General features: G+C 34.4%; 1 protein-coding gene across 1 annotated transcript in view; it reads left to right on the top strand.

Annotated features, from left to right (window-relative positions):
• The window catches only part of LOC142336518 (oxysterol-binding protein-related protein 9-like), a 70,680-nt gene that overhangs the window by 38,878 nt on the left and 12,299 nt on the right, over positions 1-19,503 (top strand). The window contains exons 11-14 of the mRNA XM_075385420.1: positions 5,266-5,485; positions 5,857-6,019; positions 6,410-6,792; positions 14,731-14,820. Of these exons, the coding sequence (XP_075241535.1) occupies positions 5,266-5,485; positions 5,857-6,019; positions 6,410-6,792; positions 14,731-14,820 (856 nt within the window). The remainder of the gene's footprint in view (positions 1-5,265; positions 5,486-5,856; positions 6,020-6,409; positions 6,793-14,730; positions 14,821-19,503) is intronic.

Genomic DNA, 19,503 nt, shown 5'->3' with positions numbered 1-19,503 from the left:
TTTTTACAAATGTTGCAATTTTTGCTGAATTGTCATTATTCAGGTTTTTCAGCCTAACATAAAATATCTGTTAGGGTTTGATAATAAGCTACTGGAAAATGTTTTTTGGTCATGGATTGGTTTTCAACTTTTATTTTCACAATTTTCAGCAGTTTTTTATGCAACTTGCAATTTTTTTAAGTTTTTTTGAAATTTTTTGTCATCTTTTAGGTTTATTCAGCCTCAAGAGCCACATAGCCTCCTCTAATGTTTGATAATAGGTTGACGAAAATTTTTTACCGGTCATGGGATAGTTTTCAACACTTTAACATCACGAATTTTACCATTTTTTTTTTAAATAACTTGAATTTTTTAAGTTTTTTTTTTGAAAATGTTTGCCAGTTTTTAGGTTTCTCCAGCCTCAAGGGCCGAGGAACTTCCTCTAGGGTTTGACAATAGGTTACTGTATTGTTTCTATTTGTAATGGAATGCCTTTCAACATTTCAACACCAAGAATTTTAGCATTTTTTTTTTTTACAAAAGTTGCTATTTTTGCTAAATTGTCATTATTCAGGTTTTTCAGCCTAACATAAAATATCCGTTAGGATTTGATAATAAACTACTGGAAAATGTTTTTTGGTCATGGATTGGTTTTCAACTTTTATTTTCACAATTTTCAGCAGTTTTTTATGCAACTTGCAATTTTTTTCAGTGTTTTTGACATTTAGTGTCATTATTCAAAATTGGCTACCCAGGGAGCAGAACTTTCTTGAGGCTAATAAAGTAATGACGATTTTTTATCGGCAATGAATAGTTTTCAGCATTTTAGCATCACGAATATAAGCAATTTTTTGAGAAAACATAGTTTTTTTAAAGTTTTTTTTAAAAATTTTGTCATTTCTTAGGTTTCCCACGCCTTAAGAGCCAAGCAACCTCCTCTGGGTTTTCGTTATAGGTCACTTCATAGCGTCTAGATGTAAGGGGATGTTTTTCAAAATTTAAATATCAGCCTTTTTCAGAAAATGTTTGTGATTCAAAGTTTTTTGAATCTTTTCGAATTTTTGTTAATTTTCTGGCATCGGGGTCCTAGGGATCTTCTCCAAGGCTTGATAATAAGCTGTCGCATAGTTTCTAGAACTAATGGAATGGGTATCAATATTTTAATGACTTCAGCTTTAGTGTTTTTTTTATAACTTTTAATTTTTCAAAATTTCAGGAAATAATTATCATGTTCATGTTTTATGGTTCTTTGAGCCAGTGAAACTATTTAAAGCTTGAAATAGGGATGATGGATAGTCTCTGAGACAATAAATTAGTGTTGAAGATTTTAATATCTTGAATTTCAGCAACATTTTAGAGTTTGCGATTGTTTTCAAAATTTTTGACTTATTGTCCTTTTCCTAGTTTAACGATCATTACTGGCCAACGAAGCTTTTTAAATCGTGCAGATAGGTTACTTGACATATCTCCAGAGACAAAAAATAGTTTTGAACATTTTCACTGCAAAATCTGGAAGCTTTTAAAATTTTTAAATTTTTTAAAATATCATTTATTTGATTTATTTACTAACATGAAAAATAAAAGTTGCATAGTCGAATCAAGCTAGAGCTAACCTCACTGAACCGTGGCTAGCTACTGACGAAGCCAACCGCTCGCCGGTCGTTTGAGAACGATTCGCCCGTCGTTAGTTGGTTATGTTTTTTTAATGTCCCTGAGTCAAATTGATATCGTGATTTGGGTTACGATAAAGTAGTAAGTAGAACGAAAACGATCAGTTTTCAGACGTGAAGTTTTTTTTTAGTTTGAATTTTAATTCAATTTTGAAAACAGTGCATTTTGTTTTTGTGGTCCAGGGCGAGATGTTTTGGCCACGTGCGTCAATTTCTTTAATTATTCTTTTAATTTATCAGAGTTTTATTTTGCAGTTTATTTGTTTTTTGCAGAAAGACAATTTCTAGTTAATTAGAGGTTACTTTTTGCGTTTGGGGAGGTTTGATTGCCAGCTAACGTTTTTAAGTCATTAACAACAAAGATTTTAACATAGTGTTGAAAAATGTAGTTATTTTTCCATTTTTCTCCTTATTTGGAATTAGTTTTGCTGTTTCTTTGTTGCTTTTAGTAGCTATTAATTGTTGATTAAGGGGATAAAAACAACACTTTTCGGAAAATTAAAATTTAACCAAAATATTTTTCATAGCCGCCATAAGCCTCGCAACGGCTTTTTATTACGCTCTTCTTTTATGTAATTCGCTTTACCTTTTGATAGTTTTTCGTTTACATAAGTTACGATTTTACGGTAGACTCATGGCTTACCTCATTCATTGTTAATTTTGGTGCAATGTTTGTCTTTGCAGAAATATTTTCAATAGCCGCCGTCAGCCTCTCCATGGCTATTATTAAGGCTCTCTCAATTTTTAATAATTCAAAGATTTTGAATTGTATTGGGGTGCTGTCTGTTTTTAAGATCTTTTGCACACATTATCTTGATTTTGACGCCAATTTGAAGAGATAGTGTTGGTCAAGCCGAAACAGGAAATGGAGTGAAAAAGTGAGTGGTTTTGAGGGTAAATTTTTTTCGTTTTAAATTTAAAGTCGAGCGAGAAAAAAGGTGTCATTAACAAAAATTCGAGCTTTTCGGTTTTTACGATTCGATTTTCTTTCTAAATTGTTTTTACAATCCATTCTTAGTCCATTCATTGTCGCAGTATTTTGTTTAGTCAATGAAAATTCTTTTTATTGTTTGACTTGTTCAGCTATGTTTTTAATTGCCCCTGAACGAAGTTCATAGCAATTATTTTAAAGGTATTGTCTTTTTTATGCGAATATGACGCTAGACCGTTTTTGCTCTTTTCTAGAACATTCTTTGACTTCTCAAGTGACTTTTTCACGCTTTCGTTCTTCACTTTTGAGTGATCTCTATTGCTCTCTTGCCGAAGTAAAGCTTTTTGCTAACATAAAATCGGTTGCAGCATAACAACAAGAAGAGCCTGATAGCCGAGTGAACAGTGCTTCTGGTTGGGGATCGGGAGGTCAATAGTTCGAATCCCGGCGTGGTCAAATGTTTTTCCACCCGCCTATTGTTCGAGAGCAATTCTTCCGACATTAGGTGGTTCGTTTTTTTCAATTTGCTTTAACTTTGATCACGTTTTTTGTTTTATATGATTCAAACTGGTGCATTTTGAATCACCAGTTTGAATTGACGTTTGTCCGTTTTGTGAGTTATGTTTTGGTTTTGCAAACATAAATAAAAAATCATCCTTCGAAAATTTTGTGAAAATTGTTTGTGTTTTTGAGAGTCGGATCCATAAAACCTCCACCAAGGTTTGATAATAATTTATTGCATAGTTACTAGTGGATGCGGAACGGTTTTCAACATTTTAATGTGACATATTTTTTTAAAATTTTTTGATAAAATTTGGCAAAGTATTTCTAAATTTTTTGTCAGTTTTCGAGTTTTTTCTTTCCTCAATAGAACTTGCGGTAGGGTCTGATAAAAGGTCACTGCATAGTTTTTACTCGCAATGGAATTGTTTTCAACATTTTAATTTTACGAATTTTAGCAATTTCTTTCATATAAATTGCAACAAATTTTTTGAAATTATGTTTTTTGCTCAGTTTTTTTCTCAGCGGCCAGATAGCCTCTCTAAGTTTTGATTGTGTTTTACTTTGGAGTTTCTTAGTGCACTGGAATGATTTTCATTATTTTCATACACGAATTTTTTTTGGCAATTTGAGAAAATTTTTTCAAATTCTGATTTTTCATGTTCCTAGTTATTGAGCTACATCAGCCAATGAAAGTTTTTTCGCATGAAATTGGGTTACTGGATAGCCTCTGGATCAAAGGAAATGGTTTTGACGACATTATTATCTCAAATTTAATCAACTTTTCATTAAAATTTGCCATTGTTTTCGATTTTTTTTTTGAAATTTTTTGTCATTTTCTATTTTCATCCATCTTTACGGGCAATGAATCTTTTTATGCCTTGCAGATGAGTTACTGGACAGATTCCAGAGCTCAAAATGTGTTTGGATTATTTAAATATTTCGAAATTCAGAATCTTCCATTTTTTCAATGTATAATTTAAGTGTTTTTCTTGTTTAGATTTTTTTTCTATCTTTTTAGTCCAATAAACTTCTTTCAAGAATTGTTCGTTGGTTTTTGGGTATATTAACTCCCATTTTTCTCAAAGTGCTTTTTAATTGCAGTTGCTCAGCAAAGTGATCTAAAATGAAAGGAGTCATAAAAATGAAATCAAAACTAGAAATGGGATAAACCCATAAAGCCCAATTTTAGATGCCCGCTACTTGAAGTTTCGTAGTTACAGTTACCATCTCTATTGCTTACAGGTATTGATACTAGCCCTTGTATGCTCTCATTAAGTAACAAGAGTATGTCTAACAACAATCAAAATAGTTCTTACTATAAGTTTTTACATCAATCAGTTTTTTTTTTTTTACTTTTTTCTGTTCTTTCAGTAATCGGGGTTATGGGAATCAATGGCGGCTGACTTCCGGCAATCTGCCGGGTATGCTCTTTAATTTTCATAGTTTTCAGGGGTGTCGATCAATTGATCCAAATCATTTCTCTTTCTGTTTATATTTTTTCTAGGACACGCTACGTTTAGAGTAATTTAAAGGATTAAATCGTGTTTCAACGTCTTTGACTAGTTTCAACGATAACTCTCAAAAAACTATTAAATATCTTATGCGGGATTCTACACGGGCTCTGATTAAAAGGAGAACACTGTCACTTTTAACTCAACCACGTGGTTGAAGGGGTGTCATCAACTACATCTATAACTCTGCTTAAAGTTGTTAATCATCAATTCATATTGTCTTGGTGTGTTATCTTGGTCTTACTCATTTTTGCACGTTCTATTTACAAATTATGGCTCTGACTGCTCAAAAGTCAAGTTCATTACGAGTTCATTACAGTACCCCTCGGACTGTAATGAACTCATAATGAACTTGACTTTTGAGCAGTCAGAGCCATAATTTGTAAATAGAACGTGCAAAAATGAGTAAGACCAAGATAACACACCAAGACAATATGAATTGATGATTAACAACTTTAAGCAGAGTTATAGATGTAGTTGATGACAAGGGGTGAGCGCAATGTTCTAATAGAGTGCATATTCTTGTCAAACCCGCCCTTGTCAAATATGTCTGGAAAGTTATCAGGTTCTTATCAGAAATTACTTATCAGGGAAGGTTTTATGAACCCCATTTGTTGAAAGTTTTGAAAAGATGAGCTTTTTGTAATTTTAAAGAAAAGAACTGCTTTAGAACGGGAGTATCGACTGCGATGACCTGTTCAATACTTTCCGCAAAATTCCAGAAGCAAACAACAACAGTACGAATAGCAGTGGTACGGTTGGTGATGTTCTGCTTGACAATAGCGCTGCCTCAAGTCAAAATTCAGGCTCCAATTACCAATCAACATCTTCTACGACGACCTCGGCTGTATCCAAGACTACTTATGATGAAGATCAGGAAGAGGAAGATTGTAAGTCTTTGATTTCAAAGCAACTTTCAAGTAAAAATGAAAACAAATTCTAATTCGTTTCGGCTTAATGTAATGCACTTTTAATCTTTAAAATGGGCAGAAAAATTGATACCCTTTTGAAAGCAGTAATGTTTCATTTCCCATTAAGTCGTTTTTAAAAAAAGTTGTGGACAGCAATTTTTGAACAAGTAGAACGTTCAAGAATTGCCATGAAGCAAATATGTATGTATGCGAAGATAATCACCGAGATAGATAATAATGCTCAAAGCTTGAGTTAAATACTACCAACGAAGTTCTTAACTTAACTATGATTGTTTTGAAAATTAAAAGAAAATGGATCGGTTTGAAAAGTTGATGTGTTGTGATTGCAGTGGACATGGATACGTTGCCCCGCAGTATCATAACTCATTTGCTGTCTCAGATCAGGATAGGCTTTGACCTCACCACCATCACCCTTCCTATTCAGATATTGGAAAGGAGGAGTCTTCTCGAAATGTTCGCCGACTTCTGTGCCACGCCTCAATACGTGTGCAAGTAAGTCAATCATCATTTGGCATTGAGAAGTAGGGTAACCCCCACAGAATCTATTGCACCTCTTATGCACCTCTCCGGCACTTTGGTATTTGACTTGTTGGAAAATGCGTCACATCAGCCGAGAACATCGGAGTGGTTTATTTTTTCAGCGCGATGCTTTAATTCGGAATGCATCGAGTTGGTAGTATTAGGGCATGATATCTGCGTATTGACATGGTTTGACATATTCTTTCTTTTTTGGCTTGTTATTAGTGGTTATAATGGTATAAAATGACGTCATTTAAGCCCCTTTGCGATTGTAGTTACACTCCTCCCAACCCCGACTGAAGCAGGCTACAATACATTAGAGCTCTCACTAGTCGTTCAAGAGCAATTATCGCTTATGTTTAGTATTGCCGAGTGCAAAACCCCAAAAGAGAGATTCCTCATGCTACTCAAGTGGTACTTCTCAGCATTCAAGACTGGTCGCAAACCCATTTCGAAGAAGCCCTACAACCCTATAATAGGCGAAGTGTTCCAGTGCTACTACACGCTGCCTTCCACCTCCAGCGGCCCAGCAATTGGTGCCGAAACTAGCTGCCAGGAGTCGGAAATCATTGAACAACAAGAGGATACTACTGACAATGATGAAACTGACGCTTCACGGGTACTGAGTGGAGACAGGAGTGGTTGTAGAGATTTCTTGGATGAACTGCCACAATCGGGACCTGTTCCTTGGGCAGGATGTGATGACGTCGCTTTCATCGCAGAACAAGTCTCCCATCACCCACCAAGTGCTTACACTTTTTTATTGCTACGAAGCTGTAAGCTGAGAGAAGCTATATTGCGGTTCTCTTTGTTTTTTTTACAATTCAAAGAATTTAATTGTATTGGGGCGCTGTCTTAAAGATCTGTTCACACATTTTCATGATTTTTGAAGTCAAATTGGAGCACTGATTTTGGTCACGCCGAAACAGAAAGTGGAGCGAAAAAGCGAGTGGTTTTGCGGGGTGAAATTTTTTCGCTGTAATTTTAAAGTAGAGTGAGAAAACGGTGCTTCAACAAAATTTTGCTTTCTTGCTTGTGGTTTTTTGTTCACATGCGTCAATTTCACTTTTTCTGTTTTTTCGATTTTTTTGATCGGTTTTTTTCTAAATGGTTTTCCGAATCCATTCATTATTCATTTTAGTCCTAATTTTTTGTTTGAACCAAATTTCGCTTGCTCGATAGTGGTTTTTTGTTCATTATGTTCATATTTTGGAAACGGTTTTCCCTATTCACTCATAGTCCATTCTAGGTCTAATTTTTGTTTAGTCGAAAATTCTTTGAATAAAACGTAAAGACTTGTCCTGCTATTTTCTGAGTGACTTCTTCCTCTCATTAACGGCATTTGAACGTTATCTCTCTCTCTCTCTCTCTCTCTCTCTCTCTCTCTTTAGCCAACATTTTCAGCTGATTTGCCTGATAACATTTTGATCATACGTGACTTACCTCACTCAATAAAATGACTTTTGATTTTTAAAATTCAAGTTTAATTTGAATTAGTTTAAGGTCAAAGGAGCTCCTATGGGTAATAATGGTCTCTAATGAAAAAGCTTCTACCCAATGAATTTTAACAAGCTTTTTATGTCATCTCTGATTGTTTTTTTTTACATAGCTTTTTGAGCGGCGTCGATAACTTTCAATTTTTAGCTTTGTTTCTATCCCTATTACGCGGCACTAAAGTCTATTCCTTCAGAGCTATTGCGGCAATCTACCGGCTGTGTTTGTTAAATTAAAATGCTTCATGTGAAAAGATTGCTTATGTTGGCGATCATCGCTTGGGTTACAGAAGCCGTAAATTAAAAACCATGCTTTCAAGGAAAATTATTGGAAGCAAAGGAGTAGTTCTTTTAATCATAGCTGCAATATAGCGATTTCGATTGTATTGGTGCGCGGTCTTTTTTTAAAAATTGGCAAATATTGAGAAATTTTGAACCGTTTTGCAGTTTTTCGTTGTTTTTACTAGACGAGTTTCTCAACCTATTTTTCGTTACTAGACAAGTTTCTTAGCCTATTTTGACTTGCCTATTTTTTATCGAGCATTTAAAAACTCTAGTTCCTCAAATATTTTTTTGGCTTCGTGTGCTTTTGTAATATTAGTTAATTCAATAGGTTTTCTAGTTTTTTATAGTTCAAGTTGATTTAAGTGCTTTTTAAATACGCTTTCAAATTTTTATAACATGTTAAGAGGTTTATGATTCTAATTAGTTGTTCTTGTTATTTTGGCTGACTTTTGATTGAAATAATTTGATTTTGAGATGTTTTTGTTATAGATAATTGAGTTCTTTCGAGCTAATTTTGACCGCTTTTCGCATTTTTTGCTTTTCTGCTTGTTTCTTCTGACTTTGTGCTTTTAGCTGTTTTTCTTGTTGAATCTTGTTGTGTAGAGCTGTTGCTCTTCAATGTTGCCTGTGGAAGCTTGGCAGGGGACTTCCTTATGACAAAATAAATAATACAAATTTTAATTTTCTGTTTAGTTCTTTGCATTCGTTTTTGTTTGTTTCATAAATCTGCAAAGCCTTGGATGGTTAAATGCTTGACTAGAGGCATTAGTAATGTTTCTTTAAAATAATTGCTGGGAAGTAGGCTTTTAGTAATGTGCGCTTAGTTTGAAGCTAAATTTTGAAATTTTAGAAGTTTTCGATTTTTTTCCTTTCCCTTACCTCCGTTTTATCTTACGAATTTTTTCGCTGTAATTTTAACGTGGAGTGAGAAAACGGTGCTTCAACAAAATTTTGCTCTCTTGCTTGTGGTTTTTTGTTCACATGCGTCAATTTCACTTTTTCTGTTTTTTCGATTTTTTTGATCGATTTTTTTCTAAATGGTTTTCCGAATCCATTCATTATTCATTTTGGTCCTAATTTTTTGTTTGAACCAAATTTCTCTTGCTCGATAGTGTTTTTTTGTTCATTATGTTCATATTTTGGAAATGGTTTTCCCTATTCACTCATAGTCCATTCTAGGTCTAATTTTTGTATAGTCGAAAATTCTTTGAATTAATCGTAAAGACTTGTCCTGGTATTTTCTGAGTGACTTCTTCCTCTCATTAACGGCATTTGAACGTTATCTCTCTCTCTTTAGCCAACATTTTCAGCTGATTTGCCTGATTAGATTTTGATCATACGTGACTTACCTCACTCAATAAAATGACTTTTGCTTTTTAAAATTCAAGTTTAATTTGAATTAGTTTAAGGTCAAAGGAGCTCCTCTGGGTAATAATGGTCTCTAATGAAAAAGCTTCTACGCAATGAATTTTAACAAGCTTTTTATGTCATCTCTGATTGTTTTTTTTACATAGCTTTTTAAGCGGCGTCGATAACTTTCAATTTTTAGCTTTGTTTCTATCCCTATTACGCGGCACGAAAGTCTATTCCTTCAGAGCTATTGCGGCAATCTACCGGTTTTGTTTGTTAAATTAAAATGCTTCATGTGAAAAGATTGCTTATGTTGGCGATCATCGCTTGGGTTACAGAAGCCGTAAATTAAAAACCATGCTTTTAAGGAAAATTATTGGAAGCAAAGGAGTAGTTCTTTTAATCATAGCTGCAATATAGCGATTTCGATTGTATTGGTGCGCGGTCTTTTTTAGAAAATTGGCAAATATTGAGAAATTTTGAACCGTTTTGCAGTTTTTCGTTGTTTTTACTAGACGAGTTTCTCAACCTATTTTTCGTTACTAGACAAGTTGCTTAGCCTATTTTGACTTGCCTATTTTTTATCGAGCATTTAAAAACTCTAGTTCCTCAAATATTTTTTTGGCTTCGTGTGCTTTTGTAATATTAGTTAATTCAATAGGTTTTCTAGTTTTTTATAGTTCAAGTTGGTTTAAGTGCTTTTTAAATACGCTTTCAAATTTTTATAACATGTTAAGAGGTTTATGATTCTAATTAGTTGTTCTTGTTGTTTTGGCTGACTTTTGATTGAAATAATTTGATTTTGAGATGTTTTTGTTATAGATAATTGAGTTCTTTCGAGCTAATTTTGACCGCTTTTTGCATTTTTTGCTTTTCTGCTTGTTTCTTCTGACTTTGTGCTTTTAGCTGTTTTTCTTGTTGAATCTTGTTGTCTAGAGCTGTTGCTCTTCAATGTTGCCTGTGGAAGCTTGGCTGGGGACTTCCTTATGACAAAATAAATAATACAAATTTTAATTTTCTGTTTAGTTCTTTGCATTCGTTTTTGTTTGTTTCATAAATCTGCAAAGCCTTGGATGGTTAAATGCTTGACTAGAGGCATTAGTAATGTTTCTTTAAAATAATTGCTGGGAAGTAGGCTTTTAGTAATGTGCGCATAGTTTGAAGCTAAATTTTGAAATTTTAGAAGTTTTCGATTTTTTCCTTTCCCTTACCTCCGTTTTATCTTACGAATTGTTCCTGACTGTTTGTCTGTCGATTGGTAGTGTTATGATGAATGACAACTAACCACGTCGCTTGGGTTTTTGCCAATAGCTATTTTGGTGCTGCAAGTTATTAATAATTTTTTATCAGATGATTTATCAGCTTTTCTGGATAGGTAACTTCTCCATCTTTTTTCCTGTTTTGTAAAAATGATTGCTATTTTTAAGTAGGATTTTTATTATATTAGTTAATTTGGCCAGTGTCATCCTTCGAGTTGTTTCAGGAATTCTTTCTGCTATGTTTTTAGATGTTTTTACACATTTTTTTGATGACATAGCTTTTGGCGGGAGTTAAGTTGCAACAGAGGCCCTCAATTGTCTTTGTTTGTCCGTTAGGTGATTGATGTACTGAAGCTGCTGGAAATGTCCTTTTTCAAGCTACTAGAAAGGTCACTTTTGAATTTGTTGAAGATTTTTTAAGGTTGAACATTTTAAGGTTTGCATATGGCCTAATGGACAATTTTTGGTGACAACCAAATAGTTTTGAAGCATCCAATGTTTTAACAACTTTGCTATAAAAACTTTGCGCTTTACAACTTGTTCACCATTTTGCGTGAAATCTTTTTGACTTCTCTAGGCTAGTTTCACTCTTCTCACATTCTGCTAAAAGTGTTGTTAGACAGCAGTTGCTCAGCAAAACAATTCAAAATGAACAGAGTCAGTATCAAAAGACGAAATCAGAAATAGAAACGGGACAAAGCTATAAAGACCATTTTTATATTCTCGTTGCCCAAACTTTGTTCTTAATTACCATCTCTAATGCTTATTGGCATTGTTACTGGCTCCTGCATTGTCTCACTATGGAACAGGAGAATGTTCAACTACTAAATGACATCTACTTAAGAGAATGTTCAACTACTTAAAATAGTTCTCACTTTAAAATGGTTTTTCTATAAAAATCATTTTTCCATTATTTTTTCTTCTTTCAATCCCGATCGCGGTTATCGGAATCAACAGCGGCGATTTGCCGGGTAAGTTTGAAATTTTTAGACCTTTTGAGGTTTTTTCAACTTTAGTGGTCAATGAATTGTTTCAAGGGCTTCAAAATGGGATGCTGGATAGCTTTTTACGGTGAAATTGAAAGTAATTAATTGCTCTCAAACGAAGTTTGTAGCCATTATATTGGTCCTGTTGGTCTTTTTTTTATGCGATTTTTCGCTTGACCGATTTTTCGTCTGACGCTTTTGACTTTTTGTCCTCAAAAACGGGATAAACAGGTAGCGCCCAGCGGGCATTAAGTGCTCTTAGAGCCTTTCAGCTCTGTTTCAGCTCAAACTGTTTTGGAGACTTATACTTATACTTATGGTGTGAAGGACGGTTCTGAGAGGTTGAGAACCCCCCCCCCCCCCCCCCCCGTTGACCCCCATCCCCACCGCGCTGTTGCCCCCCCCCCCCCAACCCAGTGTTGCCCCCAGTGCACCCCCCCCCCGTGGCTAGCTACTGACGAAGCCAACCGCTCGCCGGTCGTTTGAGAGCAATTCGCCCGACGTTAGTCGGTTATGTTTATACTAGTTTTAATCATTTTTCTAGGACTTAGTAAATTTTGAAGATTTCGTTAAATTCGCTGGTCTTTTTAAGTTTGCCTTGTTTCATTATTTGCCATCTTTAGGGGTAATTGAAGAGTTTTGTGGGTTTGAAGATGGCTAAATGGATAAATTGTTGTGACGACCAAATGGTTTTTGAAGCTTTTGTGATCAGAATAGCGCTCCTATTTTTTTTACTTCGTCGAACTTTTTTTTCGCTTTACCCATTTTGCCGCTTTTTCGACATTTTGCGTGAAATCTTTTTGACTTCTCTAGGCTAGTTTCACTCTTCTGTCATATTGTTCAAAGTCCTTTTAAACAGCAGCTGCTCAGCAAAGCATTTAAAAATGAAGAGAGTTAGTATAAAAAAATCAAAGTCAGAAATAGAAACGGGATAAACCCATAAAGCCCATTTTTTGATGCCCGGTACTTGAACTTTGTTCTCATAAGTTTTAGTTACTATCTATAATGCTTATTGGTATTGATACTAGACCCTTTAGCCTCTCACTGAGAGACAGGAGTATGTTTAATTACGAAATGACACCAAAATAAATTGCACTTAATGTTTTTATACAAAAATCAATTTTTGTTGATATTTTTTCTTTCAATCCCAATAGAGTTATGGAAATCAACGGCGGCTATTTTCCGGCAATCTGCCCGGTATGTTTATTTTTGCCGTTTTTTGATGATAAGGGGCCAATCAGTTGTTTTAAGGGCTTAAAATGGGTTGATGGATAGTTTTTAGTTTCGTCGAAATAGTTTTGAATGCATTAATATCGGGAAAGCTTGCGACTTTTCCTTAAAAAATTTTTTCCAGATATAAGAATGAGAAATTTCAGCATTCTTTTATTGAATTCTGACATTTTTTTGAAATTTTTTTGTAGTTTTTTTTCAATTTTAGGGGCGAATGGTATATTTAGGTATACACTTTCCTTGGATGACTTTGAATGGCAGAACGTCAGCGTTTTTAATGTCGTCTAATTTTTTATCGTGTCATTTCTGTCGTTTTTCCTTCTATTTGTATCTGATATGTGCAAATAGGTTCCTGCTGGCCTGCAAATTCTGTATATTTTAGCAAAATGAAATAGTGGTGCCAAAATTAGTTTGAATAATTCAGAGAAATTCGCAATGATTTTCTTCCTTTTTCAAGTTTTTAAAATTTTAGAAATCATGTCGCCAATGAATTTTTTTCCGGCTTTGCGCTGCCGATATGTGAAATTAATAGAATTACAACTTTAGTTTGATGACATTGACATCAAAGCATCAAGAAGATGTATGGAATCTTCTGTAATTTTTTTGCTAATTTCTAGTTTATATTTTATTTTTCCTGCTTCTGCCCTTTTATCAAGCATTTTTGTCTTCGATACCATTTTTTGCCTTGACATCTGACATTTTTAAATCAAAAGCATGATTTTCAAAGCATTTATCAAAGCCGCTATTGTTTTACTCTTAATTTGTTAAACTATTTTTGCCTTTTTAATTTGTAATGTTCGTTTGTTTTGCTGGTCAGATAGTGTATTATTCGTTTTCATTTCTTCGGATTGCTTTTCAGGAGTTGTTCTGCTATTTGTTTTTATTTCGTCGACTGACGCTTTTTTCGTTGACACAAATCTTCACGCAGCAAACCTGAAAAAGTGTTCTGAATGACTTTTTCCTCTCCAACGTTGTTCGCGCGCGTGACTTTATTTCTTTCTCTTAAGCCGAAATTTTTAGGTCATTTGCGTGATTAGATTTTAATCATGCGTGATTTACCTCACTCAATAAAATGTTTTTTGGACTTAAAGACTAAATTTAATTAGAATTAGTTTAAGGTCAGAGGAGCTAATGTGTAATAAAGCAATTTGATTTCCATTTTTACTGTTCGTTTGGGTTTTAATCGTTTTTTTCAAAGTGGTTTTATAAATCCAATCTTAGTCATTTCTAGGTTTAGTCTTTTTGCCTAATCAACGAAAATGCTTTGAATTATAATTAAGGACTTCTTGTCTCGCTATGTTTTTTTGTTTCGTTGTTTGGCGCTATTTTTTCGTTTTATTTTTTTTCTAGAACATTCTTTCGCTTCACTTCCTCATTGACTTTTTCACGCTTGATTTCTTGCTTTTTGCGTGACCTAAATTGCTCTTATTCGGTATTTTGCTTAATAAAAATAAATTAAGTCTGAGCATAAGGGCCTGATAGACGAATTGTTAATGCTTTAGTTTACTAAGCCGGAGATCGCGGGTTCGAACCTCTCCATTGTCAAAAGTTTTCTCACCCAACCAAAAATGTTCTGAGTGATGCAACGAATTAATTCTGTAAGTTTTTTAGGTGGCGGGGATGCTTTCCTATTTTTGCACTCATTTCTGTATCGGTTACTGTCGGTATTTTACGGCACGCATGTCTATTTTGGGGCCCTTCCCGCAATCTGCCGGCTATTGTAGTGTTCGGCATTTGATGGAGCTTGGACTGTGGGCAGTAAATTGAAGTCAAACTTTGAAAGAGTAGATCGAAATCAAATTTTCGTTAAAGTTGGTGTTGCCAATTTGATTAAGAGAGTATTTATAATATTGCAATTGTTATAGGTTGATATCAAGTCCATCGGGTCTTAGTGGTTTGAACATGAATCGCGAAACGTGGCCAAATTTTCTAATCTTGTGTAAAAGCCTTTAATGAACCCTTTTTAAGCCAATTTGAAAAATTAGGGCCGCAATTCACTGTCCCAATTTGACTGTTTATAATCTAATGTCCGACCACTATTGCAGTCACCTACACGTCATGAATTGCTTTCTTTGTTTCAGTTTCGTGTTTCTACGCGGAGTCGCCCTCTTACAATTTTGAAATGACGGGGCATGTCTGGACAAAATCCAAGTTCCTCGGCCTCTCAATTGGTAAGTTGGTCACGATCTGCAATTTAGTGGACTCTGCATTTTTTTGCTTCCTTGAGCATTTAGCCTGTTTTTCATTCAAAGTAAACAGCTGAGAAAATAGGTGCCTCCTTTCAAATGTTCGCACATAAAATCTAGATACTTTTTGTTGAAGGCTATTTAAATAATGTATGGTTTAAAACTGCATGCTAATAATTAATGTCTTGGTCTAATGAACTCATGTAAATTTGACTTGAAAACGACAAGCAATCAAGATTTTTCAAGTAATTTTTTTTCAGAAATTTAAGTGAAAAGCTTTCAGATAAAACTGAATGCTGTTCTTTCAAGAAACGTTTCCTTGTTAATTGCCTTCAAAAAAATTTTTCAAGTGCACATCTTTTTATGCAATATTTTAAGTGACCCATTGTTCGAAAAAAAATGTTACGAATCGTGTTTTGATAAATAATTTCCTGCAATATCGTTGACAGTAAGCAAATATTTCTGTGTCTTCAACTAATTATTTTGAAATTATTAAACACTAATGGTGAGCGACGCATCACAAACAATAGAAAATAGAGGATGTTGCTTAATCTGATTAATTTCTCTCAAACGAAGTTTGTAGCAGTTATATTAGTACTCTGCTCTTATTTGCGATTTTGCGGCTGGCCGATTTTTTGTCAGACCGTTTTAACTTTTTTTCCCTCCAGAACATGATTATCAGGTGAAGACAGGAGGGCTTTAAGTGGCTGAAAAGCTCTCTTAGAGCCTTACTCTTTACTAGTCGCTAAGTATGCCATTTACCGAGTGCTTTGAGGAGACAGTTTTATGATTTGAAGGGCGCTTCTACCGCCAACGTCGCCCCCTTAGTTTTTAGTTTTGTAATCTATCACTTTTTTAGTTATAAAATGGCGCTTGTGACGCCATTTCTAATTCTCTTTAGCAATAGCCTTCAGGTCATTTACATAGTTAAACTTTGATTACAAAAAGATTTACCCCCTGCAACAAAATAAAAATGAGCTTAGCTTAAAGTTTAAGAAACGCAATGTGTGTAATAAATGTCCCTAATAAAGAGGCCTCTGTAGAAGAAACTGAACAATCCATGCCAACATTGAACAATCCAAGAGATTGGACAATCCATACAACTTCATCAAAAGGAATTGTTTTCTAATTTTTTTTAAAAAGTGAACGTGCGAAAAAGTTTTAGAGTTTAAAAGTGCATTAAATTGCGGCTTTAAGCGGAGTTTTTGGTCTTGAAAAATCGTTGCACTACATTTTGAACGCATTTATAGTTTTTTCTCAACCTTTTGAAAAAAGATTTCGTGTTTTTGTTCGCTTTCAGTAATCAAAGACAGCTCTGTTTATTGCAAGCAAGTTTTTAGTAGCAAGTTTTGGTTACTAGGTGCTGATTTTGAAGCATGCAAAGTCTTTTAAGAAAGTGTTTTCGATAAGGTATCCCTTGTTTTCATTTTTCGCTAATTTCATATTCTGATTAGATGATAAGTTCGATAAAGCCGTGTTTCGTTTCGTACTTTTCTCCAGCTTTGAAGCGGTAACTTGGGTGAAGATATGTTGCGGTAGTATTTTAATAGCTGCCGTCAGCCTCAGCAGCTATTATTGAGGCGCTCTCCTTTTTAATTCGCTGTACCTTTTGATCACGTTTTTCGTTTTATATAAGTAACGATTTTCACGCTTGACTTTTTACTGACCTCACTCGCACTTTCAACTGAATGGATTTAAAATTCTTCTTCATTGATATACGCAATGTGAATGCGGTCAAAGTCAAAAGAGCAAAATTAAAAATGGGATTTTTTTGTAATGCCCGATCCTTAAGTCATAGAGCATTAGGTTATGCACGTTCATTAGTGATTGCTAGTTGAAATTAGTATTAAGGTTAATGGCTTTCGGGAACGTGGCTTCATGTTTTCATTCTATTTAAAGATAGTTTTATTGTCATTTGTTTCATTATGTTTTGATCAAACGTGTTTTACCTCACGCAAACTAGTTACTAGCACTTCAAATCTGGAATTTAGATGAAATTGTTTAATACCAAAAGAAGTTCTTGTGCTGTGAAGATTCCTTTTGAGAAGGGTTTGCGGAATGAAATTAAAGAAGCCATAGAAATTTAACGCTGAAACATTTTTTTCATAGTAGTTTAAGGGGTGTGCAAAACGATATAACCCCTGCGACAAAATAAAAGTAAGCTTAGCTTAAAGTCCAAGAAGCGCAATGTGTGTTACAAATGTCCCTAATAAAGAGGCCTCTGTAGAAGAAACTGAACAATCCATGCCAACATCGAACAATCCACGAAATTGGACAATCCATACAACTTCATCAAAAGGAATTGTTTTGTAATTTTTTTAAAAAGTTAACATGCGAAAAAGTTTTAGAGTTTAAGAGTGCATTAAATTGCAGCTTTAAGCGGAGTTTTTGGTCTTGAAAAATCGTTACACTACATTTTGAACGCATTTATACTTTGTTCTTAACCTTTTGAAAAAAAGTTTTCGTGTTTTTGTTCGCTTTCAGTAATCAAAAACAGCTTTGTTTATTGCAAGCAAGTTTTTAGTAGCAAGTTTTGGTTACTAGGTGCTGATTTTGAAGCATGCAAAGTCTTTTAAGAAAATGTTTTCGATAAGGTATCCCTTATTTTCATTTTTGGCTAATTTCATATTCTGATTAGATGATAAGTTCGATAAAGCCGTGTTTCGTTTCGTACTTTTCTCCAGCGTTGAAGCGGTAAGTTGAGTGAAGATATGGTGCGGTAGTATTTTAATAGCTGCCGTCAGCCTCAGCAGCTATTATTGAGGCGCTCTCCTTTTTAATTCGCTGTACCTTTTGATCACGTTTTTCGTTTTATATAAGTAACGATTTTCACGCTTGACTTCTGACTGACCTCACTCGCACTTTCAACTGAATGGATTTAAAATTCTTTTTCATTGATATACGCAATGTATTGAATGCGGTCAAAGCCAAAAGAGCAAAATTTAAAATGGGATAATTTCGTAATGCCCGATCCTTATGTCATAGAGCATTAGGTTATGCACGTTTATTAGTGATTGCTAGTTGAAATTAGTATTGAGATTAATGGCTTTCGGGAACGTGGCTTCATTTTTTCATCCTATTTAAGGATAGTTTTATTGTCATTTGTTTCATTGTTTTCATCAAACGTGTTTTACCTTACGCAAACTAGTTACTAGCACTTCAAATCTGGAATTTAGATGAAATTGTTTAGTACCAAAAGAAGTTCTTGTGCTGTGAAGCTTCCTTAGGAAAAGGGTTTGCGGAATGAAATTAAAGAAGCTATAGAAATTTAACGCTGAAACTTTTTTTCATAGTAGTTTAAGGGGTGTGCAAAACGATATAACCCCTGCGACAAAATAAAAATAAGCTTAGCTTAAAGTCCAAGAAGCGCAATGTGTGTAATAAATGTCCCTAATAAAGAGGCCTCTGTAGAAGAAACTGAACGATCCATGCCAACGTTGACCAATCCATGAAATTGGAAAATCCATACAACTTCATCAAAAGGAATTGTTTCATTTTTTTACTTTAAAAGTTAACGTGCGAAAATTTTTTATGGTTTAAGAGGGCATTAAATTGCGGCTTTAAGCGGAGTTTTTGGTCTTGAAAAGTTGTTACCCTACATTTTAAACGCATTTATAGTATGTTTTTAACCTTTTTGAAAAGATTTCGTGTTTTTGTTTGCTTTCAGGAATCAGAGACAGCTTTGTTTATTACAGACTTTTTAGTAGCAAGTTTCGGTTACTAGATACTGATTATGAAGCATGCAAAATCTTTTAAAAAAGTGATCTCGATAAGGTATCCTTTATTTTCTTTTTCGCTGATTTCATATACTGATAAGTTCGATAAATCCATGTTTCGTTTCGTACTTTTCTCCAGCTTTGAAGCGGTAAGTTGAGTAAAGCTACATTGCGGTAATTTTTTAATAGCCGCCGTCAGTCTCAGCAGCTATTATTTAAGCGCTCTCCTTTTTAATTCACTTTACCTTTTGCTCACGTTTTTCTTTTTACTTAAGTCACGGTTTTCACGCTTGACTTTTTCATTGAAGTACGAATTGTAGTGAATGCAGTCAAAGTGAGAGCAGAATCGAAAATGGGATAGTTTTATAACGCGCGACCATTAAGTCATAGAGCATTAGGTTATGCACGTTCATTAGTGATTGCTAGCTGAAATTAGTATTAAGATTAATGGCTTTCGGGAACGTGGCTTCATTTTTTCATTCTATTTAAGGATATTCTTATGGTCATTTGTTTGCTTATATTTTGATCAAACGTGTTTTACCTCACGCAAATTAATTTCTAGCACTTTTAATCTGGGATTTTAATGGAATTACTTAATACCAAAAGAAGTTCTTGTGCTGTGAAGATTCCTTTTGAAAAGGGTTTGCGGAATGAAATTCAAGAAGCCATAGAAATTTATCGCTGAAACATTTTTTCATAGTAGTTTAAGGGGTGTACATAACTTCATCAACACATCTGTTTATTTATATCAGAATACTAGAGCACGGAAATCTTTATCGCAGATATTCCGACCATCTGCCTGCTGTTTTTTGTAAGAATTTTGCACCTTTTTTGTATTTACATGAACTGGAGTAGCCGGAAGGCAATAAGGCGAGGTGAAGCCATTAAGCTGTCTTTGGTGTTTCAAAAATACTGAGTTTGCTGGACTGGCTGATTTTCAAATTATGAAAGT

This window comes from Convolutriloba macropyga, chromosome 3 (assembly GCF_964194025.1).
Source record: "Convolutriloba macropyga chromosome 3, txConMacr16.3, whole genome shotgun sequence".
Lineage (NCBI taxonomy): Eukaryota > Metazoa > Xenacoelomorpha > Acoela > Convolutidae > Convolutriloba > Convolutriloba macropyga.
Note: the sequence above shows the minus strand (reverse complement) of the source record. Positions and strands in the feature narration are given on the sequence as shown.